The sequence below is a fragment of the Cololabis saira genome, chromosome 5, assembly GCF_033807715.1.
Source record: "Cololabis saira isolate AMF1-May2022 chromosome 5, fColSai1.1, whole genome shotgun sequence".
NCBI lineage: Eukaryota > Metazoa > Chordata > Actinopteri > Beloniformes > Belonidae > Cololabis > Cololabis saira.
The window spans coordinates 9,936,938-9,964,753 of record NC_084591.1 but is presented as its reverse complement, the minus strand read 5'-3'; the positions used below and the strand labels follow the sequence as shown (position 1 = coordinate 9,964,753).

Here is a 27,816-nt window from a genome sequence, read left to right as displayed (position 1 = left end):
GTTGGGTCCCATCTAAAAGGCAGGTGGATCCCATGAATCCAGACAGGAACACCCAGGTGACCAGGGGTGGAAAATAACAAATTACATTTACTCACGTTACTGTAATTGAGTACTTTGTATGAGTAATTTGTAATTTTCTAAGTAGTTTTTGAAATATGTAATTTTTACTTTTACTCGAGTACATTTTGACCCAAGTATTTTACTTCGCTACATTTGAAACCCCTCACGTTACTGAGTACAAAATTTATGGTGAAAATCTTGTGGGCATTTTATTTTGGTTTATTGTGAATAGCAGGATCCTGCGGGCATTGGGCACTTTATTTTGTTTGAATACTTTGATTCTGGTTTTAGTGTTGTCGGTTGGACAATATGACTGAAAATAGTTTGCACTTTACAGTACAGGTTGTGACTGTCCTTTTTGTCCTGTTCTGCGGAAGTAAGAGCTTTTACATGGATGTGTACTTTAATATGCCTCGAAGTTAATTAAAACAACTTGTGCTGGATTTGATTCGTGACTCATCCTTTTTTTTTTTTGCATTAAATAACTGAAAGTAACTTTTACTCAAATTATATTTTAAATGAAGTACTTTTGTACTTTTACTCGAGTAAATTTTTAGATGAGTACTTTTACTTTTACTTTGAGTAGGATTTAAGCAAAGTAAAGATACTTTTACTCAATTACAATTTTCAGTACTTTTTCCACCTCTGCAGGTGACCCACTTTGATCCCTAAAGTGTCATTTCAAAACCAAATGTATCGCAAATCACAAGACGAAATTTAAGCCATAGCCCAGTAGCGATGCGTCGATTACGTCAAAATTTATAGGGATGGTTTCTGCCCGGGTTAAAGTTGCGGTTCGGGCCGCATTAACGAAAGAAAAAGTGTGCGGAATAATAATAAGCGGAATATAATAATAAGAAAAGGGAAATCTTTTCTGGATACTTACAAAATACCATTCACTTCTTATGGTGGTCACTTTTGACCCGGAACACCATAGGTGTAATAAAGTTTATTAAAACTAAAATGATAAAATTTGGGTTGTTTTTCCTGGTTTTTAGAAAATATTTAGGAGAAATTATTAAAAAGAAGTTTCCATTATGGCAGAGAAAAGTATAAACTTACACAATAAACTCACTGATATTTTATTTGCTGTTTAGTGGTGTTGTGAAGCTTCATTTGCTTATGACTTATGAAATTTATTACGCATTTGATAATTTACGGTATTGACATAGAGAATGTATGATTTGGGCTGGTTTTTCATTATTTCGGTGGGTTTTACATCGCGTTTGGGCTGGAACCTGCCAGATCTGGCAACCTTGACCTCAGCGCTGGATTTCTTAGTCACCATAGTCTCAAGATGAGGCAAGCAAATATGGGTAAATATAAATTTAGCGACAATTGGCTCGAAAACTCGTTTTTCGTGGAGGCTGAAAGCTAAGACGCCCAAAGATGTCAGCGAGGCTTATAGGTTTGCTGTAAACGTTTTAAGTTGGGCTCGATGGTTCAAGTAACATAAGTGAGCTTACATTTCAAGTTTGTTCATTCACATTGTTACATTGGGTCTTTTTGGTCTTAAATTTAGTCTGAAAAAGTCTTAAATTTAACTAGGCCAGGGGTCGGCAACCCAAAATGTTGAAAGAGCCATATTGGACCAAAAACACAAAAAACAAATATGTCTGGAGCCGCAAAAAATGAAAAGTCTTGTATAAGCCTTAGAATGAAGGCAACACATGCTGCATGTATCTCTATTAGTTATAACTGGGGTTAGATTTTTTTTTCATTATGCACTTTGAGAAAAAAGTCGAAATGTTGAGAAAAAAGTCAAAATGTTGAGAAAAAAGTCGAAATGTCGAAATTAATGTTGAAGTACAATCTCGAGAAAAAAGTCGAAATGTTGAGAAAAAAGTCAAAATGTTGAGAAAAAAGTCGAAATGTCGAAATTAATGTTGAAGTACAATCTCGAGAAAAAAGTTGAAATGTTGAGAAAAAAGTTGAAATGTCGAGAAAAAAGTTGAAATGTCGAAATTAATGTTGAAGTACAATCTCGAGAAAAAAGTTGAAATGTCGAGAAAAAAGTCGAAATGTTGAGAAAAAAGTCAAAATGTCGAAATGAATGTTGAAGTACAATCTCGAGAAAAAAGTCAAAATTTCGAGAAAAAAGTCGAAATGTCGAGATTAAAAAGGAAAGGAAAAAGGAAGAAAAAAAAAGAAAGAAAAAAGAAAACAAACAAGAAAAAAAGGAAAAAAATAAGAAAAAAAGAAAAAGGAAAAAAAGAGGAAAAAAAAAGGAAAAAAGAGAAAAAAGGGAAAAAAAAGGTCAAACATTTTTTTTAAAGCTCCAGGGAGCCACTACGACGGCGCTAAAGAGTCACATGCGGCTCTAGAGCCGCGGGTTGCCGACCCCCGAACTAGGCCAACCTTTAGCTGTTGTGGACCGTTGCTTAAGGAGGAGCAGACGTTACACAGCGATGAGCCTCTTCCTCTCTTAAGGACCAGACTAAACCTGACTAAACCTGCATTAAACAGGCTGCCGTGGATGGATGCGTTAAATCCAGTTTTCAAGTGTGCACAGAGAGCTATCGACAGGTCAGATCCCCGGTGAAGCCGACTCTGCGCGGGTGATCGATGCCTCGGTGGCCATTGAACGGAGCTTTGAGGTAGTTTGGATTCTATTAGGGGTCTCGGGGGCTTTGCAGCGGGGGAACAGAAGCTGATGCTTAATGGTTGGCGGAGGAAACACCGCTGCTGCTTCAGTTTTCAGGCTGCTCTGAAGCCAATTCCTGGAATCTGAGTTCAGCTGTCACTGATGAACCGGAAACGTCTTTGTATTGTCGATATCTGAATGATCTAATTTATGTTCACAGGACTTTATTTTTATAACTGACTTGAGTTTCTATATTCAGCTTCTCCTTTTGGAAGAACTGAATCCAGCAGATTGTTGACGAGCAGAGCAGACGGACGTCGTGTCTTTCTTACCGTCTAAACTTCCCAGGAAGCTGCAGTTCCTCGACTGACCACCAGGTGGCTCCAGAAATGAGTCAAACTCCACTGACCTCTGCGTTGAAATGTCCACGTCTTTACAGGCTGCTATCTACATTACAGAGGGCCATGCAGGAGAAAAACTATTTGAGGGGAAGATTTTTTTTTAATTGTGCACTTTGAGAAAAAAGTCAAAATGTCGAGAATAATGTTGAAATACAATTTCGAGAAAAAAGTTGAAATGTTGAGATTAATGTTGAAATACAATTTCAAGAATGCAATCAAAATTTCGTGAATAAAGTGGAAATTTTGAGAATAAAGTTGAAATACAATTTCGTGAATAAAGTTGAAATGTCTCCTCTGGCCCATCAAATCTAGTTAGGAGAGCGACTGACAGCTATGCAGCAGCAGCCGGAACTAACTAACTAACATACATCCTTGGAGTGGAACGTTAATGGTTAATTTCTGAAGTTATGCAACTGCATATGTGTGATATGTGTTTCAAATCAATATTGACTTTTTTCTCAAAATTTCGACTTTTTTCTCGAAGTTGTACTTCAACATTAATCTCGACATTTTGACTTTTTTCTCGACATTTCGACTTTGCTGGGCTAGAGGAAAGAACCGCTATACAGACCAACGGCAATAGCAAGACTGGGAGACGGAGACATTTTCAGATAAGAATGAATCTGGATGCAGCAAAGCATCATGGGTCTGAGGAGGAGACTACCTGTCTTTTACAGATGTGTCCACAGAGGAGCTACGTGGACCAAGTCCTATTATGCCCCTTTTGGACTAGTACCACCTCAGCTCGGTTCTACCCGTTTTGCCCTTTTGCACTAGGGCTGAGACGGGTAGGGCCGCTCCAAGCCGATACTTTTTTCTGTAACCATTTCAGCGAGGTTCTATACGGAGCTGAGCAGGGACTATTTCTGACATCACCACCCTCCGCGCCACTGATTGGTCGGGGGGCGGGGCCGTCAGACGTTTGAATCAGGAAGCGGGAGTCAGCGCGAGGCGACCCGCGGCTCGCAGCGATTTTATTATAAAGCGCAAAACGTCTGTTTGGTGATCTAACTCTGAGGTGTAGATGTTCATAAACCTGGTGGCTGAGGAGAGAATTAAAAAAGGGATGTAGACGGGCTGTTTTACTCTCAGCCGCTCGTGGCTCCAGCTGATTTCTCATCAGCGCCGACACGAACAAAGCGGTTGCGCAATCGAGTACGTCACAGCAGCTTCACCTCAACCCCCCCAATTCTCACCTGGCTGTGGAAAAACAAACGGGTAGAGGCGTGACGAGCCGAGTCGGGCCGAGTAAGTCCTAGTGCAAAAGTGCCATTAGAGCAGATACCTGGTTGTTGCTGCAACTTTCACGCAAACGCAGTGATGTAATGACGTGGCTCCCCTCAGCTCCCGAGCTGTGGAAAATCTAACCGGTTCTCGGCTGGTTCTAAGTTGAAGGAGTTGTGAACCAGAACCAGCTCTGGAACCGGTTTGGTGGAAAAGGGGTATGTGTCACCTGCTAAGTGGTTGTTGGATCCACATTGTTCCTACACTCGTTATCGTTCCCTTCGCCTCGGTCACACACGGTTACACGTTCGTTGGAGGCTTGTTACATTGTTCTGCCATTAATTCCCAATTAATCTGCCGGTGCTTCATTAGAAAGGTGAATGATTTGCAATCGTCGGGCTGCGGATATTCATCACGAAGGTTTGTTTTCTCCTCAGATTGCAGCGGTAGTGCGTGCAGAATGAGGCTGGTGTGGAAATCCCTGGACAAGATGAGGTGTCTGAGGAAGCGCTCCACCATCCCCTTCCTCGGCTTCCTCATCACCTTCCTCCTCTTCCTGAACCTCTACATCGAGGACGGCTACGTGCTGGTTAGTTCCTCTATTTTGGTGTTTTTTTCCCCCCTTTGCAGTCTCTGCATAATGTGTGTTTCCACTTGATGTTTGAACAACAAATGTGATCAAAAGTGCGCCTGAATACAAAGTGGTTCTCTTATTTGTTCGCTGTGCTCGTGTTTGTCTCTTTTATAATTACTTGGTTGCATGAAAATTTAAACGCGCTGCCTTCAAAAACAACTCTGAATCTTGCAGATGATTTATCTGTTATTCATGATGCCATTAAATGTGGAGATCACGGCACATTATCTGTGTTTATTATTTCAATTATTAAGAAGTAGATCGCATTTTCAGCTCTCTGATTTCTTTTCAAGTCCATTTGTTCGGCTCTGCAAACCGCCCGGAGATGTTTTAAAACTGCTTCCGTCCTCAGACGTCCAAGGTTCCTCGGCTACGTTGGGGGGGTTAAAAGATGTGGGACAAATGTGGTGTTTAATGTTTCTGAATTTTTCATAGCAGAAGTGGGTTTTTCTCTTATTAGCCCTTCTTTGTTTGTGTGTTTGAGTTCTTATTTCTTCTGTTGTGTTTCCAGGACGGAGATAAAAGGCAGCTCCGGGAGACGTCGGTCCACCCACCGAGCTCCGAGCGATACGTCCACACCTTCAGAGACCTCAGTAATTTCTCCGGAACCATTAATGTCACATACCGTTATCTCGCTGGAACGCCGCTGAACCGCAAGAGTGAGTTTAGTGTTTCTTTAAAAAGACATTCATTGACACCCTTCCTGCTCCATATTGATCCCGAGGCGAGGGGTAAAAGATGAAAGTTAAAAGTCTGTGCGACTGGAATTTAAAGAAAATAAACCCAAACGCGTCCATGAGGAGACATTTCTGTCCGGATTTAGGAAGCTGCCACGTTTACGTTTAACTGAGCGGTCGCCCGCGGTGACGAGTCAGACAGAAATATGCACGATGATATTCGGGTCGGGTTGGTTAGAATGATTATTGCACCTTGAAAATTAATATTTAATCACAATTTAATAGCGTATAAAAAATGCAAAGCGAAGTAAGCCATAAATGATAAGACGCCATTGGCTGGTGGCACAAAGGTGCAGCAGGTGCAGGTGCGTGACAGGTGATGGAGACGCCGGGGGAAAGTTAGGACTGACCAGACTAAGACAGACCATAATAGTTCCTAGAAAAATAAGATCACTTTATTTTCTCTTTTCTTCTAAAATGTCAGGGCCCACTTTAATGAGGCCAGGCCTCTAGATGGACTTTAGTGTGTATATTTATTATTTCTCTTTTATTATTAAAGAGACATTTTTTTTCTCGTTTTTGTTTTTGTTTTTTTCCTCGCCTAAACGTGCCCCAAAAGTCATCAAATTTTGCACGCAAGCCAGGCCTGGCGAAAAATAAAATATTTAATGGTTTGCATTAATAGGCATGACCTAACGGCTCAACAGCGCCTCCTAGAAAGCTTTGTGCCTCAAGCCCCACAATACGGTTTGACGTACATGCACGAAAATCGGTACACACCTGTATCATGTTGCAGGTACAGGAAGTCGGCCATTTTGAATTAATCCTGTAATTTTGGCGCAATTTATGCCATTTCTTCCGCCGTTAATGCGGCCGAAACGTAACGTGCACCCAGGTGTGTTATGCATCAAAATGTGCATCTCCATCCTGCGATGATGGGCATTACTTTTCTCAGTCAAAAGCGTTACCATGGCGACGATAGACGCCAAAAAGCGCGGCCCCCCCTTCATCTGATTGGTCTATATTTGATAGTTCCTACTTTCTGCTATAACTTTTGAATGGTTTGACATAGAGAGTCGTGGGTGGTGTCAACAGACATGGTTTTGAGTCCTTGACCATAATTGGTGCAAATTAGCCCCGCCCCTTCTTCTGATTGGTCGATATCTGATAGTTCCTACTTTCTGCCATAACTTTTGAATGGTTTGATATAGAGTCGTGGCTGGTTTCATCCGCTAAATGTCCAGGCCTGAAGAATCTACTTGCAAGTCATACAAGCTTCCACTGCAGCCTGAACGTGCACAAGGGTGGAGGACCGTTCATCGCTGCTTGCAGCTTTAATTATTATTATTATTATTATTATTATTTGGGCCCGAGCACTGACAGTGCGAAGGCCCTATTGTATCTGTAGCCATTCTTTTTTTCTCGTTTTTATTTTTATTTTTCCGACGAAATGAGGGCCTTTTTTCCCCTAAACGTGCCCCAAAAGTCACCAAATTTTGCACGCAAGCCAGGCCTGGCCAAAAATTTGATATTTAATGGTTTGCATTAATGGGCGTGACCTAATGGCGCCCTCTAGAAAGCTTCGTGCCTCAAGACCCACAATACGGTTTGATGTACATGCACAAAAATAGGTACACACCTGTATCATGTCGCAACTTAAAGAAAAGTCTCTTGGCGCCATGGCCGAAACCGAACAGGAAGTCGGCCATTTTAAATGAATCGTGTAATTTTGGCGCAATTTATGTCATTTCTTCGGCTGTTTCTTCGCCCGAATCGTAACGTGAACCCAGGTGTGTTACACATCAAAATGTGCGTCTCGATCCTGCGACGATGGCAGCTTTAATTATTAGTATTATTGTTCATATCATCATCATCATCATCATCATCATCATCATCGTCATCATTATTATTATAAATTCAGCTAGTATTCATGTTTAATTTGTTTCTCAACGATAGCTGATTTAATCATACATACTACACACTTATGTGTACTGTGGAGGAACAGCACACTGTGGGTTACGTGTTAAATTTCACGCAGTAATGGTGAACATGTGGAGGACGAGGAACTTGACCCACATATTTTTATGTTTTGTGAACTCAAATCTATCTCTAGAAAAAAAATCATGTCTGACATGTAAAAATGAAAATTGGATGTCCATGTGATGGAGGAACGTCTGGGTGTTTGGGTTCAGCAGGCAGACAGCTGTGCTGAGCAGGCCATCTTTGGGGCTGTGGTGGTTTATGGGTGACCTGCAGGTTGTTTACCTTTCTTCTTCTTTCGGTCAAACAAAGAAACAGTTGGGCGGGAGGACCCCGAGCTGCCTCCTGCATCTCTGCTGTTGCCAGTATTGGAGCACTTTGGCTTTTTGTGTGAAATATTTGATGACATTCCGGATCGATCCGATGCATTTTTAAGGGCGTGCACTGCCTTTTGAGAGTCTCCCGTGACAGACGTACTCCATCGGCTCGACGTAGACCCATAAATTACCTGCCGGGGTGGTGAGCGGTATCTTGGCATGAGGAAGTCATGTCAACACAGAAACAGATCAAGCATCTGCTTTCACCGATCGTCATCTTCATGCAGCTCATTTAAACAGCCCAAGGCATAAGCGAACTAAGCGGCTGCTTATGGCCCCGTGACCACTAGGGGGCCCCCAAAAATAAATAAATAAAAGTGTTTTTACATAAATACCCATATTGAAGAGGTACTGTTTATCTGACTTGAGTGATTTTAATTATAGTTCTAGTTTTTGTAGTACTTTGTTGTTGCACATAATTGTTGTTGTTCCACTTCCAATTGTTGTTGCACATTGCTGTTGCCGCTTATTTAAAGGAGCTTGAGGCCGGATTGTGGCAAGATTTATGAAAAAAATCCGTATACATTTTAAGTTTTCTAGTAATAATGTCAGATGAAGCGTTCAAAACCAAAAGAATGAGCCCTCTAGTGTATCTCTCCTTTGCCTTGAACAGGCTGTGTGCTGCAAAATGTGCTGCAATTCGGTCCCGAATTTCCCGCGCTGTCCTGTGGATGTGACGTCACATGACGCTGCATGCACGTTCTCCCCGTTCTCCCGTGCCGGCTTCACTGTTGGCTGCAGTACCCCCGACAGCCGTCGTGGTGAAGGGTGGCGCTAGATAGTCTCATTTCTTAGAAGGAGCCTAAAGCTCCTTTAAAACCAAAAATAAAATAGATAACTTGTTAAGAGTAAATGGTTTATATATTATCTATTTGATCATTTTGTTTCTTTTAGTAGGCTTACACTGTAGATGACACTCAGTATCACACTTAGGACTATATCACTTTAAATATTAAGTGTAAATCAACCCCAGGCCGCTCGTGTAGCTGAATTTGCTCCCATTTCAGATTAAAAACCATAGATGGGTAAAAACATGCCAGGCTGACAATAGGATGATGGAAACAACACTTCTGCAACTGTGCAGCTCTTTGACGGTTTATCTGTTGCTTCTCTGTGTGGCCAGTAGGAGCAGTTGCTGACTTTGCAGAATATTAATTGAAAGATTTTTCTGCAAATGTGTTAATTTGTTTCCATGGTCTTAATCCCTGTGGATTACAATCTAACTACAACAAAAAGTTCTTACATCTAGTTTTACAAGTGTACGTTTGTAATGACAGGGAAGAATATGAAATACGTTTATAGTTGGTGTGTGAATGATCAATAATCAGTATTATTGGCAGTAATAGAGGGCCCAAAAACAAATTTTACTTAGGGTCCCATGGAGGCTTGGGCAGCCCTGCATTTAAATGTTATTTTTTAACTATTAATTCTCATGCAGGTGTTAAAAATGTTGAAACAAAACGTGCGTAAAATGGAAAGGAAGTGGTACTCTTGTAGGTCTGTAGACTCTCATCGTGAATGGAAAGATATTCTAATAGTATATAAAAAAGCCATTCGCAAAGCCAGAACAGCTTATTATTCAACGTTGATAGAGGATAACAAAAGTAACCCACGTTTTCTGTTCAGCACTGTAGCCAGGCTGACAAAGAGTCACAACTCTGTTGAGCCGTGCATTCCTGCAGCTCTCAGTAGTGAGGACTTTATGGGCTTCTTCAACAGTAAAATCGCGAGAATTAGAGAAGAAATCAACCAGCCGGTTGTAGGTGTTTCTTCAGCTTTAGCGACTTCCCTAGGCTCTGACTTGTCTCTAGACTGTTTTGATCCTATAGACCTCCCTGAGCTGACTTCACTCGTTAATAGAGCTAAGTCAACCACATGTATGTTAGACCCCATCCCGACTCGTCTATTCAAACATATTTTTTCTCTTATTGGTACGACAATACTGGACCAAATTAACTTATCCCTAAGTTTAGGATATGTACCACAGGTTTTCAAAGTCGCAGTAATTAAACCTTTACTTAAAAAACCTTCTCTTGACCCAGACACCTTAGCTAATTATAGACCAATTTCCAACCTTCCATTTGTGTCTAAAATTCTGGAAAAGGCAGTTTCAAGCCAGTTATGTGACTATTTGTATAGAAATGATCTGTTTGAAGTCTTTCAGTCAGGGTTCAGAATGCATCATAGCACAGAGACAGCACTTGTTCGAGTCACGAATGACCTCCTTATGGCCTCAGATAAGGGATTAGTGTCCATACTGGTTCTACTGGACCTCAGTGCTGCTTTTGACACTATAGATCATGGCATTTTACTGCACAGGTTAGAGCATGTTGTTGGGATTAAAGGGACAGCTCTACGTTGGTTTAAATCATATCTATCTGACAGGTTCCAGTTTGTTCATGTACATGAGGTTTCTTCAGAACAGTCAAGGGTCTGTTATGGTGTTCCGCAGGGTTCAGTGCTAGGGCCAATCTTGTTCAGTTTATACATGCAGCCGTTGGGAAGTATAATCCAGAATCACGGCATACACTTTCATTGTTATGCTGATGATACGCAGCTCTATTTGTCTATGAAGCCGGATGAAACAGAACCGTTAGTTAAACTTCAGGCATGTCTTAGGGACATCAAGGACTGGATGTCCAGAAATTTCCTGCTTCTAAATTCAGATAAAACAGAGGTTATCATTCTTGGTCCAGAGCATCTTAGGAAGGGATTAGATGGTGTTGCGATGGCTTCCAGTGCAACTGTGAGAAATCTTGGTGTTATTTTCGATCAGGATTTGTCGTTTAAACCATATGTCAATCAGGTTTGTAAAATAGCCTTTTTCCATCTCCGTAATATTGCAAAGATTAGGAAAATCCTCTCACAGAGTGATGCAGAAAAACTAGTTCATGCGTTTGTATCTTCTAGACTAGATTACTGTAATGTGTTGTTAGCAGGATGTCCAAGTAATTTGCTGAATAGGCTCCAGCTGATCCAAAATGCAGCAGCACGAGTACTGACAGGAATTAGCAGGAGAGACCACGTCTCTCCAGTGTTAGCGTCGCTCCATTGGTTACCCGTAAAATTCAGAATCCAATTTAAAATTGTATTACTTGCGTATAAAGCCCAAAACGGCTTAGCTCCGCATTATTTGCAAGACCTGATAGTGCCTTATGTTCCTGTCAGAGCTCTCCGTTCTCAGAGTGCAGGTTTACTTGTAGTTCCTAGAGTATCTAAATGTAGATTTGGAGGGCGGGCGTTCTGCTATCAGGCGCCACTACTATGGAACCAACTTCCAATCTGGGTTAAGGGGGCTGACACCACCTCCACCTTTAAAACTAAACTTAAAACATTTCTGTTTAGTAAAGCCTATAGTTAGTGTTTAGTAAACCTCTAGCTGGTGTTGGTAAATCTCTAGGTAGTGTAAACTTTAGTGTGTCAGAGTCGCTCCTGTGGTTTCTTGTGCTGGCCCCCCCCTTCTCCTCCCTTTTCTCTCTTTTGTCCATGTTGCAGCATCCTTTGCCGGACACCGGAACCTGCAGGTGGTCGTGGGTGGCTTGTAGCTTGCATTACGGAGCACAAGTCTTTCCCCGACCCTGCACCCCAACCTGGGACTTGCTGATTGGGCCGGAGCTTCGGGAGCTGCGTGCTGGCCTGCGGTCCCCACCCCTGGTCATCCCGTTGCTGCCCCCCCCTTCTCCTCCCTTTTCTCTCTTTTGTCCTGCAGGTGGCCATGGGTGGCTTGTAGCTTGCATTACGGAGCACAAGTCTTTCCCCGACCCTGCACCCCAACCTGGGACTTGCTGATTGGGCCGGAGCTTCGGGAGCTGTGTGCTGGCCTGCGGTCCCCACCCCCGGTCATCCCGTTGCTGCTTCCACCTGCCTGCTGTGCTGTTGCCGTCCCTGACCCACCAGTCTGGCCCTCGGCAGGAGGGTCCCCCCTGATGAGCCTGGTCCTGCTCAAGGTTTCTTCCCTCCTAAAGGGGAGTTTTTCCTTGCCACTGTTTGGCTTAAGGTTTTTCTCCCACTAGGGGAGTTTTTACCTGCCATTGTTTATGTAATAACTGCTCGGGGGTCATGTTCTGGGTATGGGTCTCTGTAAAGCGTCTAGAGACAACTCTGTTGTATTAGACGCTATATAAATAAAATTGAATTGAATTGAATTGAAAATTAAACGTCCCTCTCTGTTCACAGAGTACCTCACCATCGGACTGTCGTCGGTCAAGAGGAAAAGAGGGAACTACCTCCTAGAGACGATCAAGTCCATCTTTGACCAGTCCAGTTACGAGGAGCTGAAGGAGATCGTGGTCGTGGTCCACCTGGCGGACTTTGACCTGGTCTGGTGCGAGAACCTGGTCCAGGAAATCAACAGGAAGTTCGCTCACCACATCATAGCCGGACGGCTCCTGGTCATCCAGGCTCCGGAGGAGTACTACCCGTCCCTGGACGGGCTTAAAAGGAACTACAACGACCCGGAGGACCGGGTCCGTTTCCGCTCCAAGCAGAACGTGGACTACGCCTTCCTCCTCAACTTCTGCACCAACCTGTCGCACTTCTACGTGATGCTGGAGGACGACGTGCGCTGCTCCAGGAACTTCCTGAGCTCCCTGAAGAAGGTGATCACGTCCAGAGACGGCACCTACTGGGTCATGCTGGAGTTCTCCAAGCTGGGCTACATCGGGAAGCTGTACCACTCCCGGGACCTGCCCAGGCTGGCCCACTTCCTGCTCATGTTCTACCAGGAGATGCCCTGCGACTGGCTCCTCATCCACTTCCGGGGCCTGCTGGCCCAGAAGGACGCCATCCGCTTCAAGCCCTCGTTGTTCCAGCACATGGGCTACTACTCGTCCTATAAAGGGGCGGAGAACAAGCTCAAGGACGACGACTTCGAGGAGGACTCCTTAGACATCCCAGACAACCCCCCGGCCAGCCTTTACACCAACATCAACGTCTTCGAGAGCTACGACGCCACCAAGGCGTACAGCACCGTGGACGAGTACTTCTGGGGGAAGCCGCCGTCCACCGGAGATTTCTTTGTCATAGTCTTCAACAAGTCGACCAAAATTAGCAAAATAAAGATTGTCACCGGGTCGGATGACCGGCAGAACGACATCCTTCACCACGGCGCTCTGGAAGTCGGGGAGAAGCTTGTCGGGACTAAAAAAGGCAAGCAGTGTTCCTCCTACATCACGCTCGGGGAGTTTAAGAACGGCAACATTGAGGTCTACGACGTCGACCACAAGATCGGCTACGACATCGAGTGTGTGCGCGTCGTGGTGACACTAACGCAGAAGGAGTGGCTCATAATCCGAAGTATAAGTCTGTGGACTACACAACCCCCCAGCCAATGAGGACTCTGCACCTAGACTCTTAGTACAACATAGAGGCAAATGTTTTTATGATTTACTACGGTTTGTTTTCCCAGGTTTCTTTGTTCATTTTGTATGTATTTATTAAGATTAATTTGTGTTTCTTTTTTATACTTCGAAGTTGTAAACGTTGGTGGACCATTTACACAGTTACTGTCAACGACTGTGCAGCTGACCTCAGAGTTTCCTAAGCGTTCAACGGTTCGTTCGTTACACCTGAAGCTGATAGCGACCCCTCGTCACGCTGCTGGGCGACCTTCTTTAAACAATCACGATGCATGATTTGTAAGTTGATATCTGCTTTTCCAGAACTGATTGGGGGCTCCGTTGTTCTACACTTCATCATCGTGGGCAAATCTCCCGTAATCATGACCCATCCAACAGAAGTTCAACCTTAAGTTTCCAAAAATAAAATAAAATCAAGTTTGGGAACCTTTGGAAATGAACTGGTTTTCTGCATTAATTTGCTGTAAATGGTGATCAAGGGAAAAGTAAGTGAACCCCTTGGGGTTAATATCTGGCCAAAGCTCCTTCAGCATCTCTGGATCGGAGCCGTTCAACGTTCAGGAGGAGTTCTGGACCGTTTTTCAGTCCAGAACCACCCAGATGTCTGGAGCCTCAGCATCTCTTTACACTGTCAGAACCTGACGATGGTTCTGAAACCATTATGTGGTTTCGCTCGTTGTGCTGCTGCATCACATCATCCTGGAGGAGGTTTTGGTAACCATTGGCTGCGATAGACTGGCGACCTGTCCAGGGTGAACCCCTGCCTCTCACCTGTAATTAGCTGGGATAGGCTCCAGCAGACCCCCGTGACCTTGCAAAGGATAAAGCGGGTATAGAAAATGGATGGATGGATGGATGGATGGGTGGGTGGATGAATGGATTGATGGTTGGTTGGTTGGTTGGTTGGTTGGGTGGCTGGGTGGGTGGATGAATGGATAGATAGTTGGTTGATTGGATGGATGAATGGACGGATGGATGGGTGGGTGGGTGTATGGATAGATGGTTGGTTGGATAGATGGATAGATGGTTGGTTGTATGTATGAATGGATGGATGGTTGCATGGATGGGTGGGTGGATGAATGGATAGCTGGTTGGTTGATTTGATGGATGAATGGATGGATGGATGGGTGGGTAGATAGATAGATAGATAGATAGATAGATAGATAGATAGATAGATAGATAGATAGATAGATAGAGTCCCAATTTCTAGATGGGTGTCCTTTGGACTGACGGACATCTAAACACTGGGATGACTTTTCCAGCCTCCTGCAGACCATCCACTCTTGGTTGTCTGTCTTCGCGAGGCGTGCTTCAAATCAGCTGACTCTTCTCGTGATTGGCAAACTTGAAACGTCTGAGTGTCTTTTGTCTCTAAAAGTAGCTCTAAATCACACCTTTAGACTAATTTCCTTACTTTCCATTCACTGAGGGTTTTGACTACATTGCATTTGTCTCTTTTTGTGTCTTCGGTGAAGATTTGATCATAAATACTGACAAATCAATGCAGAAAACCACTTCATTTTAGAGGGTTCCCCAAATGTTTTCATGCCATTGTCTGTACTTAAAAGTTTCTAAAACCTGGTAAACGGTATCTGCTGGCCAAGACCTATGCAACTTGAGTAAGGACGCTTCATTGGAGCTAACAGGGCTTGGATCAGCATCAGAGGGTTGACTTGCGGAGCCAATCACAAGGGGATTTGGGGGGGGGGGGGGGGGGGGGGTTGTGGCCAATGGGAATGCGTTAGTTCCTTCTGGGAGTTATTGACATTAACAGACCTGTAGAATTCAAACCCGTCTCAAAAGTACTGTCCTTATTGATGGTTTGGTTTCATGCATTTTAGTTTGGTATTAAATCATTCACCGTCCAGCCCGTTGATGTTTGATTGTAGGCACGCCTATCTCCTAGTTTACACGTCTCCAACGTCAAATCATTGGTTTGATGTCACAATATTCTGTCCCACCGCCCAGCACCACCAGGATAAACGATCATTCAACCAGGAGATGAAACGTTACGCATGAATGTTCCTGGAAGCTGCTTAAAAGTGTGTAATGAACACATATGTCGTTTAAGGATCAGCGTACGACTGATTCGCTGAGTTTGTTGAGTTTGTTGCAGCTGGAGGTTTATGTTTTCTTTAATTCTACCTTTTTAGGGTGTTTTTATGCTCAGTGTTTGACATGGATACGGAGATGAAACCTTCAATCCGTACGCATAAACTGCACTTCAGGGGTGACCGCAGTTTCTGTTCTTCGTATTGATTATGGTTTTATGCGGGTGCCTCTTATCCCTGCTCGTCCTGCACGATGGGAACTGGTTTGTAGTCCCTTACATGGCTGGGTTTTTGGCATGAGGGTAATGAGCTTCTGGCAACGTGATGGGGCCTAGGATTCAGTCCAGTAACCTTCTAGGAGGTTACCCGCCAGCCAGGTTGGATACAGGATGGGTATTTTGTCAATGTATCCTACGTCCACAACCACTCAAGTTCAATGCACCACAGATTCACCCACTATCTCTGCCTCGTCTCTTTGGATCAGGGTTTAATTCTGCCCGCAACGGGCCCAAACCCAATGCGCGATTTGATTGGCTAGCACCTGGGCTGTATCCCCACAACTGAAGTCAGAAAAGCTTCTGACACCCAGACTTCGGTTCGGTGATCTTTGCTGTCTCCCCATTCAGAGACAGAAATGCTGCTGTCTCCCGTGTAAAACTGTCGCTGGAACTGGACCGGACTGGACCTAAAAATAGTCCAGCAGCACTGGACTAGTTTTAGGTAATTAGCAGTATCTTCATCCCTTAAGATATCACGTTAGATGGATAAAAGTAGTTCTCAAGTTGTGACTTTCCAAGTTAATCACAAGTAAATAAATGTAATCTCCCCCGTGTTGCCGGAGCGGTACACATCCTGGATGTTGAGGTTCCTCCCGCTACGCTGATCGATAAACCTTCACCTTTGGTCCCTCTATGGCATAATAAAGTCCCAGTTAGAAGATCTTTGACCATTTCTGGTCCACTTGTGTCCAACATTAGTCTAGAACACCTTGGGACAAGGTTTTCTCACCGGCAGACGCCACGGTTTAATTGACCCTTTGTCAACCCCCGACCCCGTTGCTAGGTCGGACAAAACTGTCATTTCTCTCGTCCACTTCCATTGTAGAAACAGGTTTTACATCACTCTGTTTCTAATTATTAGACCAAAGTAAACCAACAGCAACTACATATAGGCTAAATAAAAAAGAACACTTCAGGTACCGTGGAGTGATTTAAAAAATCTGAGGTTTGCGGCAAAAACAAGATCTTTTAGTTTAGCTGATAGCATGGTGGAAGGGTTGAACTGCGAGTGTTTAAGTATCCAAAGCAGACATTTTTCGTAATTTACGATTAGTTTCGGGATGAAATGTTTTCCTGTTATTTTCTCTTTTACCCCTCTTGCCCCGAGCACACCGCTTAACCATTTTAAGATAAATAAATAACAGACTATCGCAGTTGTAGCTATGGGTTGTAGCCTGCGGCCGAGCCGACTTTGTTTTGGAAGTACGGACCAGATTTATGCCAGTTTGGGGAAATAAAAATACGCTGCACCCTCACTACACTACAAGTGTTCCTTTTTACTAATACAAAGTTTGAAAAAATAATCCAGTGATTTAAACTTTGATACAAAGAAAGTAAAAACTTTGGATTTTCCATTGATGTGAATGAGAGAGACGGCTGTTCTGAATGAAGCAACGGAGGATGATTTTTCTGATTGGACAGTCAGGGACCAATCAGAAGGCTGACAAAGGGTCAATTGTAGACAACGCAGATAGATAGTCTGAATTAGCGACAGTAATGAAGGAGGCGGGGCTTACTGATAGGTCAACTGGGGAATGGATCTATTGGAGGCAGGGGTGTCGTCTCCAATCATTTTCCTGCGTTTACATCTGTGTCAGAGTCTTTACTGCCTTTAGTATTCTTCACATCACATCAGACCTTTTGTTTTACATACCAGACGTGATTCTCCGGCCCGGACTGACGTCGTTGAGCCGGCCTGTAGCTTCTGCCGGGCCTCTGACAGGGAAACAGCTGCCTCCGTCCAGGAGGGGCCAGTTCTGCTTCTACAGCTTTTTTCTTTTCCTCCTCCAGCACAATCTTCCCCGTTGTTGATTGGTTTGTGTTTGCCTCCGTCTCGACACCAGCAAGCGACACCATCCCCGGAGCTGCTGGGTCTCAGTCGGCTCTGCAGCCACTGGTGGGAGGGGGGGCACTTGTGGCGCTTTTCCACTAGTACCTACTCAGCCCGACTCGACTCGGTTCTTTCCCACTAGGGGTCTAACATGCCGAGTAGTTTTCTGTAAGTATTCTGCCGAGGTTCTAAGCGGCTGAGTCGGGCTGTGATGTCATCACACTACAGGCCACTGATTGGTCGGGGGGTTGGAGTCAGACGTCTGAGTCAGGATGTGACATCAGAGAAAGAGGGACTCTGCAGCGGCTTCTTGTTCATTTTATTCGACCAGCAACGGCAGCAGAAGTCTGTTATGATCCAACTCTGAGGTGCAGATGTTCATAAACCTGGTCAGAAATCAGAATTAGAAATAAGTTTAATGCCAAGTTTGTTAAACACACACAAGGAATTTGTTGTGGTGATTGGTGCAATACAAAGAACAAAAAGATATAATGAAAGGAGAAAATGTACAACATGAGGTTTTTAAAGTGCCGGATGTGAGTCTGTGCAGAGTTGACCTAGGATGTGCGTTAACGTAACGCATAAGGTCAGAATTGGAGTCTTTATGTTAATGTAACGTAGAGTGGGGTGGGGGGACAGTCCGCGGTAGACGGGGGAAAGGGCGGTCCAGGGCCTTGTTGATGAGGACAGTGGTGGCTGAGGAGAGAATTAAAAAGGGATCTAGACGGGCGATAAGGAAAGGCCAGATCTACCAGGAGCTCTGTCACTTCATAGCTGCTCGCGGCTCCAGCTGACTTTTCAGCAGCGCCGAGACAAACAGACCAAAAAAAAAAAAAAGCGTTGAAGCTTCTCTCAGTCTCATTTTTTAACTTGGTATCGAAACCAAGCCCCTACGGAGCCCTGGAGGTGACATGGAAAATTATTATTGTTATTTCGTGCGCACGACTTTTTATCTCGTGCGCACAACTTTTTATCTCGCGTGAGTTAGGAAGGCGGTCAGTGAGAACAGAACACTGGGATTTAATAATTAGGCCGAAAGGAAACCCCCAGAATTGACATATCCGCTCACTTCAACATATACAGCTATTGATGCCAAGCATTTATCTAGTCGTCGAAGTCCGATCTCGGGAAACTGGCTTCACAAACAACTTTTTAAAAGTGGAACTATTTCCAGAGGCGGAGCTGACACAAAGTGCTTCGACATTGTCACGTGAGCGTGCTGGACCAATCAGAGTGGCCGCTGGTCCAAGATCGCTGCCTACAGTGCTGATTTTATTTGTAGAAATAAGCTTTAAATTGCACTAAAATGACTACAAACAATGTTATATGTAAACGAAAATTAATCTGAATTATAAACCTAAGAGACCTGTTGAAACAGTGATAATGGGAGTCACCGTGATTTGTCCAGCATGATCACATGACCGGGTTGAAGCACTAATTTGGCTAATCCGCCACGAAAAATAGTTATGATATTAAAACATCAACTGTGATAAGAGTTCCTCGAGAATTTACTTCGACGAACTACCAAATGTTTACTGTAGATAGTGTTTCTTGAAAAAGTGAAAATGTATTAAAAAAGATAGACTTGCAAAGACTTCCCACATTATACCGGAGATAAAAAGTTGTGCGCACAAGATAAAAAGTCGTGCGCACGAGATAACAATAATAATTTCCATGTCACCTCTAGGGCTCCGTAAGCCACAGACCCAGCAGCACATCTATAATCTCCTCCAGGTTTCTACATCTTTAGTGTTGTTGTCTTCTTCGTTTAGATACACAATCAAATACGTCACAGCAGCTTCACTCCAACCTCCTACTTCTGCTCCAGGTGCTGAATTATTATGGAAAATAAACCAGGTCGAGTCGAGCTGAGATGAGTAGAGCCGAGTAGGTACTAGTGTAAAAGCACCATTATTTTCCCGGTCCTACAGTATGTCTCCATCTCTGCCGCCAGCGCTAGGCATCCTCAGATCAGCTCAGACAGCTTCGCTCGGAGAACAAGCGGAACATTTTTCCCATCAACATGGGTTCAGAGCTCAGCGACACCGAGACGCCTCAAAGATGCAATAAAGAGGTTAATGTTTACACGACACGGTCGTCCCCGGGAGCACGCCGCGGAGGCAGGCCATCGTTTAGCATGTGGCGACAGCTCCGTTTGTTTTGCTGCTGCATCGACCACCTGTTCCACCTGTATCCCCCCCACGCCACCATCCCTCCATCCCCCCAGGGTCCCGCTCACTTTTACAGCTCGAGACCTTTCACAGATTGGCTTGTAACGCCGCGCCGGAGTCATTCCTCAGCAGCTCCCCGCGTGCCCTCTGAAATAAAATTAGGATGCCCGCCACCTCCCACCGAGGCTTATCGCCTTCCTCAGCATTTCCCCCAGAATGCCACTTTTCATTTCAGTGAATGATTCCACGGCCGGCACGGATCGGCTCCTTGGAGGGGAGGGTGGGGGTGGCCTTGGATGGACGGTGCTCAGAATACGTGGCGTACTTTATGACGCCTGGACGCCACACATGATCTTTATTTGAAATAAGACGCCAAACGTAGCTGCTCCCTACAGATTTCTGGGGAGAACAACGGCGGCCGTCCCCCAGATCTGTTCCAACTATGTGTAATATTAAAACATCTTTGTTCCTTGTGTAGTTTTCAAGACCCAAAGTTCATCAACAGGCCTCCCAGAGAGCACGAGCAGGAATGAACCACGTTGATGCGTCTAATCTATACAGCTGCTGGAAAAACTATGAACTCCGACGTGAATGTGATCTGATCTTCCTCTGAGTCAAAGTAGCCAGGAAACACGTTGAAGCTGAAAATAGACAAACTATTATAATTTATAGTTGAACAAACCCGCGAAACGTTACCTTTGTTGGAATTAGAAGTAAGTGAACCCCTTGGAGCGAACAGCAATGACTCCAACAACCCCCAACAGATTGCCGATGGACAGCCAAGCTCACATCATGATGCTTCCTCCACCGTGCTTCACCACTGGAGGGATAAGTTTGGTCTAAAGAGGGATGTTTCCAGGTCCGGTGACGTATTTCGAGTCTTTGGCTGTTCCTCGTGGGTTCTTCTTAACCTCATTGAGTCTTTCTTGGTGGGAAATCCACTTCTAGTACCCCTTTTCCACCAAATCAGCTCCAGGGCATGTTCTGTGCCAGTGCTGGTGCTGGTTCACAACTTGTTCAACTTGCGAACCAGCTGAGAACCGGTTAGTAGATCGGGTGCTAAGGGGAGCTACATCATTACGACCCTGCAAACGTCAGTTTCGTCGCTGCAAACATCAGTTACGTCGCTGTGTTTGCGTGAAAGTTGCAGCAACAACAAGGTATCTGCTCTAATAGGACTTGGTCCACGTAGCTCCTCCGTGGACACATCTCTAAAAGACAGGTTGTCTCCTCCTCAGACCCATGATGCTTTGCTGCATCCAGATTAATTCTTACTTGAAAATGTCTCCGTCTCTTAGTCTTGCTGTTGCCGTTGGTCTTAATAACTCCACCCCCTCCGCTTACGTAAGTGGTTCTTTCCTCAAGACCAGCAAAGAGTTGGTTCTACCTTGGAACTGGTTCTTCTGTCCAGTTCTTTGTCAGTGGAAACAGCAAGCCCGGTTCCAAACTCAGCACTGGCCCAGAACCAGAACCAGCCCTGGAACCAGTTTGGTGGAAAAGGGGAATAGGAATAGTAGCTACAGCACTAAACTGTCTCTGGACCAACAGATGACTCCCCAGCCGGTCCAGCCTTCTGCAGATCAGCGGTTGTTCCTCAGATATCTGCAGACGCTCCGTATAAACACCTAACTCCAACCATTTTCCAGCAGGTAAAGCAGCTGATTCCACCTGGAACATGTGGAAATGAACAATCCAAGTTGAAGCAGCCGTGAACGCTTGAAGGGTGTGTTCATCCCAGATACGAGATCGTACGCTGTGTTCGTTGGCTATAGAGATTCACGTGAAGATGGGATCACATTCTACAGCAAAAGTTCACATTTTTTGCCTTGAAACTGTGTAGATAAATGTGCATGTGTACATACACCTAATAAAGTGGACGGTGAGATATCTGAGGAACAACACACACACACTCACACACACACACACATATAAATGTATAAATAGAGAGAGAGAGGCTGTGAGGGTCCATCCCCCAAAGCTCTGGGTTAGCAGTAGATGTGAGTATGAAGTTTCTTTGAGATGTGAGCCGTCTTCCAGTGGAGCATGTACAAAGTGCATGATCAAAAGCAACTCCTCGTATATGTCGGGATCTCTGAGTCGCCGTTGAGCGACGCTGCGTCTGTAGCGCTCTCCGACGCTACCTTCCTGCAGGTTTCACGTGTTCTATATCGTTCAGTGGCGCGAGTGTGTTGCGACGTGGTTTTCTGTGTCCGTTTTACTCGCCATCGTTCTCCGGCTGGTACTGTAATGTAAGATGACATATATTTTTTTACGCGTATCATTTCCAATGTTGTATTGTATTTATTGTACTTAAAAGGAAATTAGAATAAACAAATGAATGCCAGAGTTGTGGTTGTTGGGAGTTATTCGAGACACGGCCCCCGAGAGAAAAACGTTGGCTGGAAATACTTTGGTTTTAAATGTTGGTAAATAACAGCAAAACACGACGTGATGCTTGGTACTTTGACTAAAAAAAAGATTAGTGACATTTGAAGCTCCTTTAACTTACAGCGAGAGCAATCCTGCTCCACTCAGATCTTTCTGTAGCCAAAAGCAAAAAGCATGCATTATTCATACCAATATTTATGTGCCTTCTGCTTTTTTTTTTTTTTTTTTTTTTTTTTTTTTTTTAGCTGCATACTTAATGAAGTTGTGGAGATGATGCTTGGGGGGGGGTTCTTTAGTGTTTAAAGCACAGTCTGCTTCGTTTATTGTCAAAAAAGGGGTCATACAATCACTTCTTGAGCTGCACGACAGGCAGCTACTTCCTGTATTTCCTCTGGAAACTTCGCCTGGACGCTATTGGATAGATGTGCAACCAATCAGGGATCAATCATACGCCGCGAGTAGTACAGCAGCCAGATAATTATCAGCTAAAGACGTTCAGAAGAGGAGGAATGCTGGTGAACGCTCACGACACGCCTTCATCGTTTTCATAAATACCATCTTAATACACAAGGAAGGCGTGTCCTTTGAAACAGTCCCGCCCCCTACAGGTGTTTTTTTTTATTATTTAGAATCGAACCGCAATTTAACTGTCGGAAAATTGTGCAGAGGTTGTGAAAAATGCAACCTGCCCTGGTCTCACAAAAATCCGTGAAATGCCCACGACTTCTCACTGCTATTTTCCGTGGCACATGCACGGAAAGTGGTAAATTACGTGTGAGCACCACGGATATTGTACTATGCAAAGTCAATTGGGATCCGTTGTCGTGATATATACACAGATTATTACATTATTATTAGTAGTATGTATATATTATTCTTTAGCATAGTAGCTAAGTTATGAGAAAAATGTCATTTTTGACCCCCTTAGTTTCAGGGCGCTGAAAACACTTTCTTCTGGAAAGTTTTTTCTAAATTCAGCTTTATGTGATGTCATAAGGGGCGGAGTTTCCTTATATGGTCATACGGTGCGTCCGAAATGCCATACGAAACAGTATATACTCAAAAAGTATACTTAAGTTTGGCACACTTTTGAGTAAATATCAGTAGTATGCATTAATTCGGACGTACTACTCAGAGCGCACACGGCACTTGGGAGGGGGAGTTGTTACCATGGTAACAACTCCTGTCACAGCAGCAGTAGCAGCACCGCTCTGCTCTTTCCCGTTTATCCTGGCCACAACAAGATTACATTATATAATATTATTATATACAAATATTATAATATTAATATTATATCATAATATTATTATACTTAATATTATACTTATGACATCAACCAAACGCCGCTGCATTGCATTGTGGGAAGTTTCTGCTTAGCTAGTGTCCATCAATCCACACTAATACATTTCTCCAGAATGAATATGGATAGAGCTACTATTGTGTATGTACTAATGTTTCGGACGCACCAAAAAATCTCACATACTGTTTTTGCTACTCATTAGGGTGGAACTATGGGATTTCGGACGCAGCTATATTCTCCAGGCAGTACGTGCCCAGAGCTTCAGGACTCATTTCAAAAGTTACATTTACAACAAGAATCGAGTGTGTTTTCCATCCCAGTGAATCTGCGAGACGACATTTAGAACATCAGTAATGCATGTGTGCATTTGCTGATATTGAGGAGGAAAAGAAGCGGGATGGCTGGCAGAACTGAAACTGTACGTCAAACGCACAAATGACCCAGTTAAGGAAAAGAAAAGACAGAAAAATCTCCTCAAAGAGTAATAAACCTAACACACTGCAGTCAGTCTGATTATTGCATACATCAGCACGCTCTCTCCTGTAAACATACCTGATGATACAAAAGTTCAAACATTTACCCCGAATATAGGAGCTGAACAGGCAGCGCTGCACACCTGATAGGGCGAGCCAGTTATTACCGATCAGCTTCACAGGATCACGAACAGAGACTCTTGATGACTCTTTAAACTCGTCTCTCTCCGGAGAGTTTCCAGCGCAGCATGAAAGGCTTCTCCTTCAATCCAGCAGCGTGTTGCTCAGCAGAACAGGCTGAGGCAATCACAGCGGCCTCGCCTTGAAGTTACATTCCTACCGCGCTTCAATGCGCTAAACGTAAATATGTAGTTTAATCATTTTCTACGAGTAAAAACAACACAGAGCAAGCAGCTGTTGTTAAATTCAATTCAATTGTATTTATATAGCATCTATTACAACAGAAGTTGTCTCTAGGATCTTTCGAGAGACCCAGAACACGAACATGACCCCCGAGCAATTATTACATAAACAATGGCAGGTAAAAACTCCCTTTTTAGGAGGGAAGAAACCTGGACCAGGACCTGGATCATAAGGGGGGCCCTCCTGCTGAAGACCTGGGGTGGGGGGGGACTGCAGGTCAGGATGTCAGCAGGCATGTAGTGACAGGAGTTAATGCGTGGAACAGCTTAGAAACAGAAATGAAAATGTGTAGCACGTTATTACATTTCAAAAGCACCTATAAATACAAAATGATTAATACATATAAAACCATCTGACCAGCACTGATCCAGCTGGACCCTCCTATGTGATTTTTGTGCTTGTGTTGTTCTCTCATATGTAAGTCGCTTAGGACAAAAGCGTCTGCTAAATGACAGTAGTAGTAGTAGTTTATAAAAGCTAACATTTTTTTTCTTTTTTTTCTACACCTTTTGGTCCTTGGTTTTATATATATATATATATATATATATATATATATAATCTATATATATATATATATATATATATATATATATATATATATACCAAAAAAATTATATATTTTTTTTGTATTACACTGACGATTTACACCTGTACTTTGGGTTATTTGTGTTGTGGAAATTGAAAGGACAAATAAACTAAACTAAAACTAAACTAAAATAATGTACCAGACATCCATACAGACAGGTGGAAACAAGCAGTGGGATGATCGAGGGGGAGACTGCAGGTCAGCATGCAACTCCTGAAGCTCTGGCCTGCAGACGTCCACAGGAGAGAAAAAGGAGGGGGACAGACCAGCACAACAAACTACAACAACATGTTGTCTTGAGAGAGAAGAGGGTTTGTCCCGATGACCACCAAGGTTTAATATTTATTCCCTGGCGTACCTCTAACTACACCACCGAAGGTGTTGCTGCCGCTAAAGGAGAATATAAACATGAACAGAACACTTTTCCAATACTTTCACAAAATTTTTTGTTAAAATAAGATTTTTTGGGGGGGCTTTGTAAGTGTTTCTAAACGACAAAGACAGAATCATAAGAAGCTACTTCCTAAAAACAAGCAGAGTTGGCTACAGAGTTTTCTGATTGGTTGAATTTCTGGAGGCCAGCTGATGGGCGGAGCTAAAGGGCTGTGTCTGAAACCTTCCCCTCTATAGTCCACCACGTTTTGCAGGCGGGGTGAACATAATTAATTCCTATATAGCACAGTCGAAAAGTCCCATAATGCATCACTGAAAGTGTAAAAATCCACAGCCACTAGCATTGCAGAGTTGTAAAGCATCTACATCATGCATTGTGCTTATGTGGGAAAAGAGTTTGAATAATGGGAAGCTTATCAGAATATATTATTTAGAATAACATATTAATAATGGAGACTGTTGGTGCTTTTAAAGACTAAAAATAAATATAGTAAACACGGTAAGTGCGTCTTGATTCTACAACACGAGGTTTAATATTGTCAGTCTTGCAGCAGAAGTTTAGGTGCAATTCGATATCGGCAAATTAGTCAATATGATGTTACCCAAATGAAGGTGTTTGGACAGATTTGATAAGAATGCATAGAATGCAGCACGAAGTGCTTTACGTAAAACAAATACACAAACATAAAACGTATTAATGCCCTGCCCCCCCCCCCCCCCCCCCCCCTCCCCGCACACACACAGACAGACACAAGCAGACCACAAGTCACCCAAGTTACACACACAGACACACACGCAGACACACGATGTAGACATGGCTGAGCACTGAGGATCCAGGTAAGGAAACCACGAAAAAGGGCTGGAAAAATAAAGAAGAGTATTAGGGCCATGCAGGAGAAAAAATATTTGAGAGGGGAAGATTTTTTTTTTATTGTACACTTCGAGAAAAAAGTCGAAATGTCGAGATTAATGTTGAAATACAATTTCAATTAAAGCTGCAAGCAGCGATGAACGGGCCCTCGCACCCTTGTGCACGTTCAGGCTGCAGTGGAAGCTTGTATGACTTGCATGTAGATTCTTCAGGCCTGGACATTTAGCGGATGATACTACCCACGACTCTCTATATCAAACCATTCAAAGGTTATGGCAGAAAATAGAAACTATCAGATATCGACCAATCGGAAGAAGGGGCGGGGCTAATTCATGCCAATTATGGTCAAGTACTCAAAACCGAGTCAGATGACACCACCCACGACTCTTTATGTCAAACCATTCAAAAGTTATGGCAGAAAGTAGGGACTATCAAATGGGGGGGCGCGCTTATTGGCGTCTGTTGTCGCTTTTGACTGAGAAAAGTAATGCGCGTCGTCGCAGGATCGAGACGCACAATTTGATGTATAACACACCTGGGTGCACGTTACGGTTCGGGCGAAGAAGCGGCTGAAGAAATGGCATAATTGCGCCAAAATTACACGATTAATTGAAAATGGCCGACTTCCTGTTCGGTTTCGGCCATGGCGCCAAGAGACTTTTCTTTAAGTTGCGACATGATACAGGTGTGTACCGATTTTCGTGCATGTACGACAAACCGTTTTGTGGGGCTTGAGGCACAAAGTTTTCTAGGGGGCGCTGTTGAGCCATTAGGCCACGCCCATTAATGCAAAGCATTAGATATCAAATTTTTCGCCAGGCCTGGCTTGCATGCAAAATTTGGTGACTTTTGGAGCACGTTTAGGGGGAAAAAAGGCCCTCCTTTCGTCGGAAAAATTAAAACGAGAAAAAAAAACGAGAAAAAAAAAAGCACTGTACCGGTAAGTGCTCGGGGCCTAATAATAAAGTCGAAATGCACGCAGCAGCCGTAACTAACTAACTAACTTACTGTGATATGTTTTTCAAATCAATATCGTCATCAAATTTGGACTTTTTTTCAACATTTCGACTTTTTTCTCAAAATTGTACTTCAACATTAATCTCGACATTTGGACTTTTTTCTCGAAGTGCATAATGAAAAAAAAATCTTCCTCCTCTAAAATATTATTTTTATTTTTCTCCTGCATGGCCCTAATACTCTTCTGTAGAAAAAGGACTCTTCAAAAAGTGACATCACATGGGGTTGTGCAGTTTTTCTTATACAGTGTGGGGTGAGGAGGCCGAGCTCAGGTCACCCATTTGATGGGGACTGTATGAGCAAAGCATCATGGGAAATCTCATGCTATATTACTTATCCCTCATTCATCTTTTGATCTCTTCTGCTCTGATGTTTTTCTGCGAGTCCATCTCTGCAGAGGGATTTTAATTCTCCCATCCGTGGAGAAGCTGATGTAACAAACATTCATTTCCATTTTTTCCCGACTGCAAATCGAGCATTTCTTAAGGTACACCAGTGGCGAGGGGCGTAAAAAGGGATAAACAATGTACTGGCGGAGCTGCAAATGGTTTGACAAAAGTCTGGGAGGAGAATTAAAAGGATGGAGGCTGAAGGCAACATGAGGCAGGTGCAGGAGATGAATGGCTCATAATAACCCGGCCTGAGAGTGATGGAGGGGCCCCTCGGTCCGGGGAGGCTCTCGGCTTGATGAGGAGCCGGCCGCCGCGGACACCGAGCTAGCCGGTATCGAACCGCTCGCC

General features: G+C 43.7%; 1 protein-coding gene across 2 annotated transcripts in view; it reads left to right on the top strand.

Annotated features, from left to right (window-relative positions):
- The window catches only part of mgat4c (mgat4 family member C), a 262,852-nt gene extending 248,716 nt beyond the window's left edge, over window positions 1–14,136 (top strand). For both annotated transcript variants that reach the window (XM_061722439.1, XM_061722441.1), the window contains exons 4-6: window positions 4,707–4,858; window positions 5,415–5,562; window positions 12,114–14,136. In XM_061722439.1, coding sequence (XP_061578423.1) covers window positions 4,730–4,858; window positions 5,415–5,562; window positions 12,114–13,270 — 1,434 coding nt within the window. In that variant the 5' untranslated portion in view covers window positions 4,707–4,729 and the 3' untranslated portion in view covers window positions 13,271–14,136. The remainder of the gene's footprint in view (window positions 1–4,706; window positions 4,859–5,414; window positions 5,563–12,113) is intronic.
- Window positions 14,137–27,816: the final 13,680 nt, after the last annotated feature.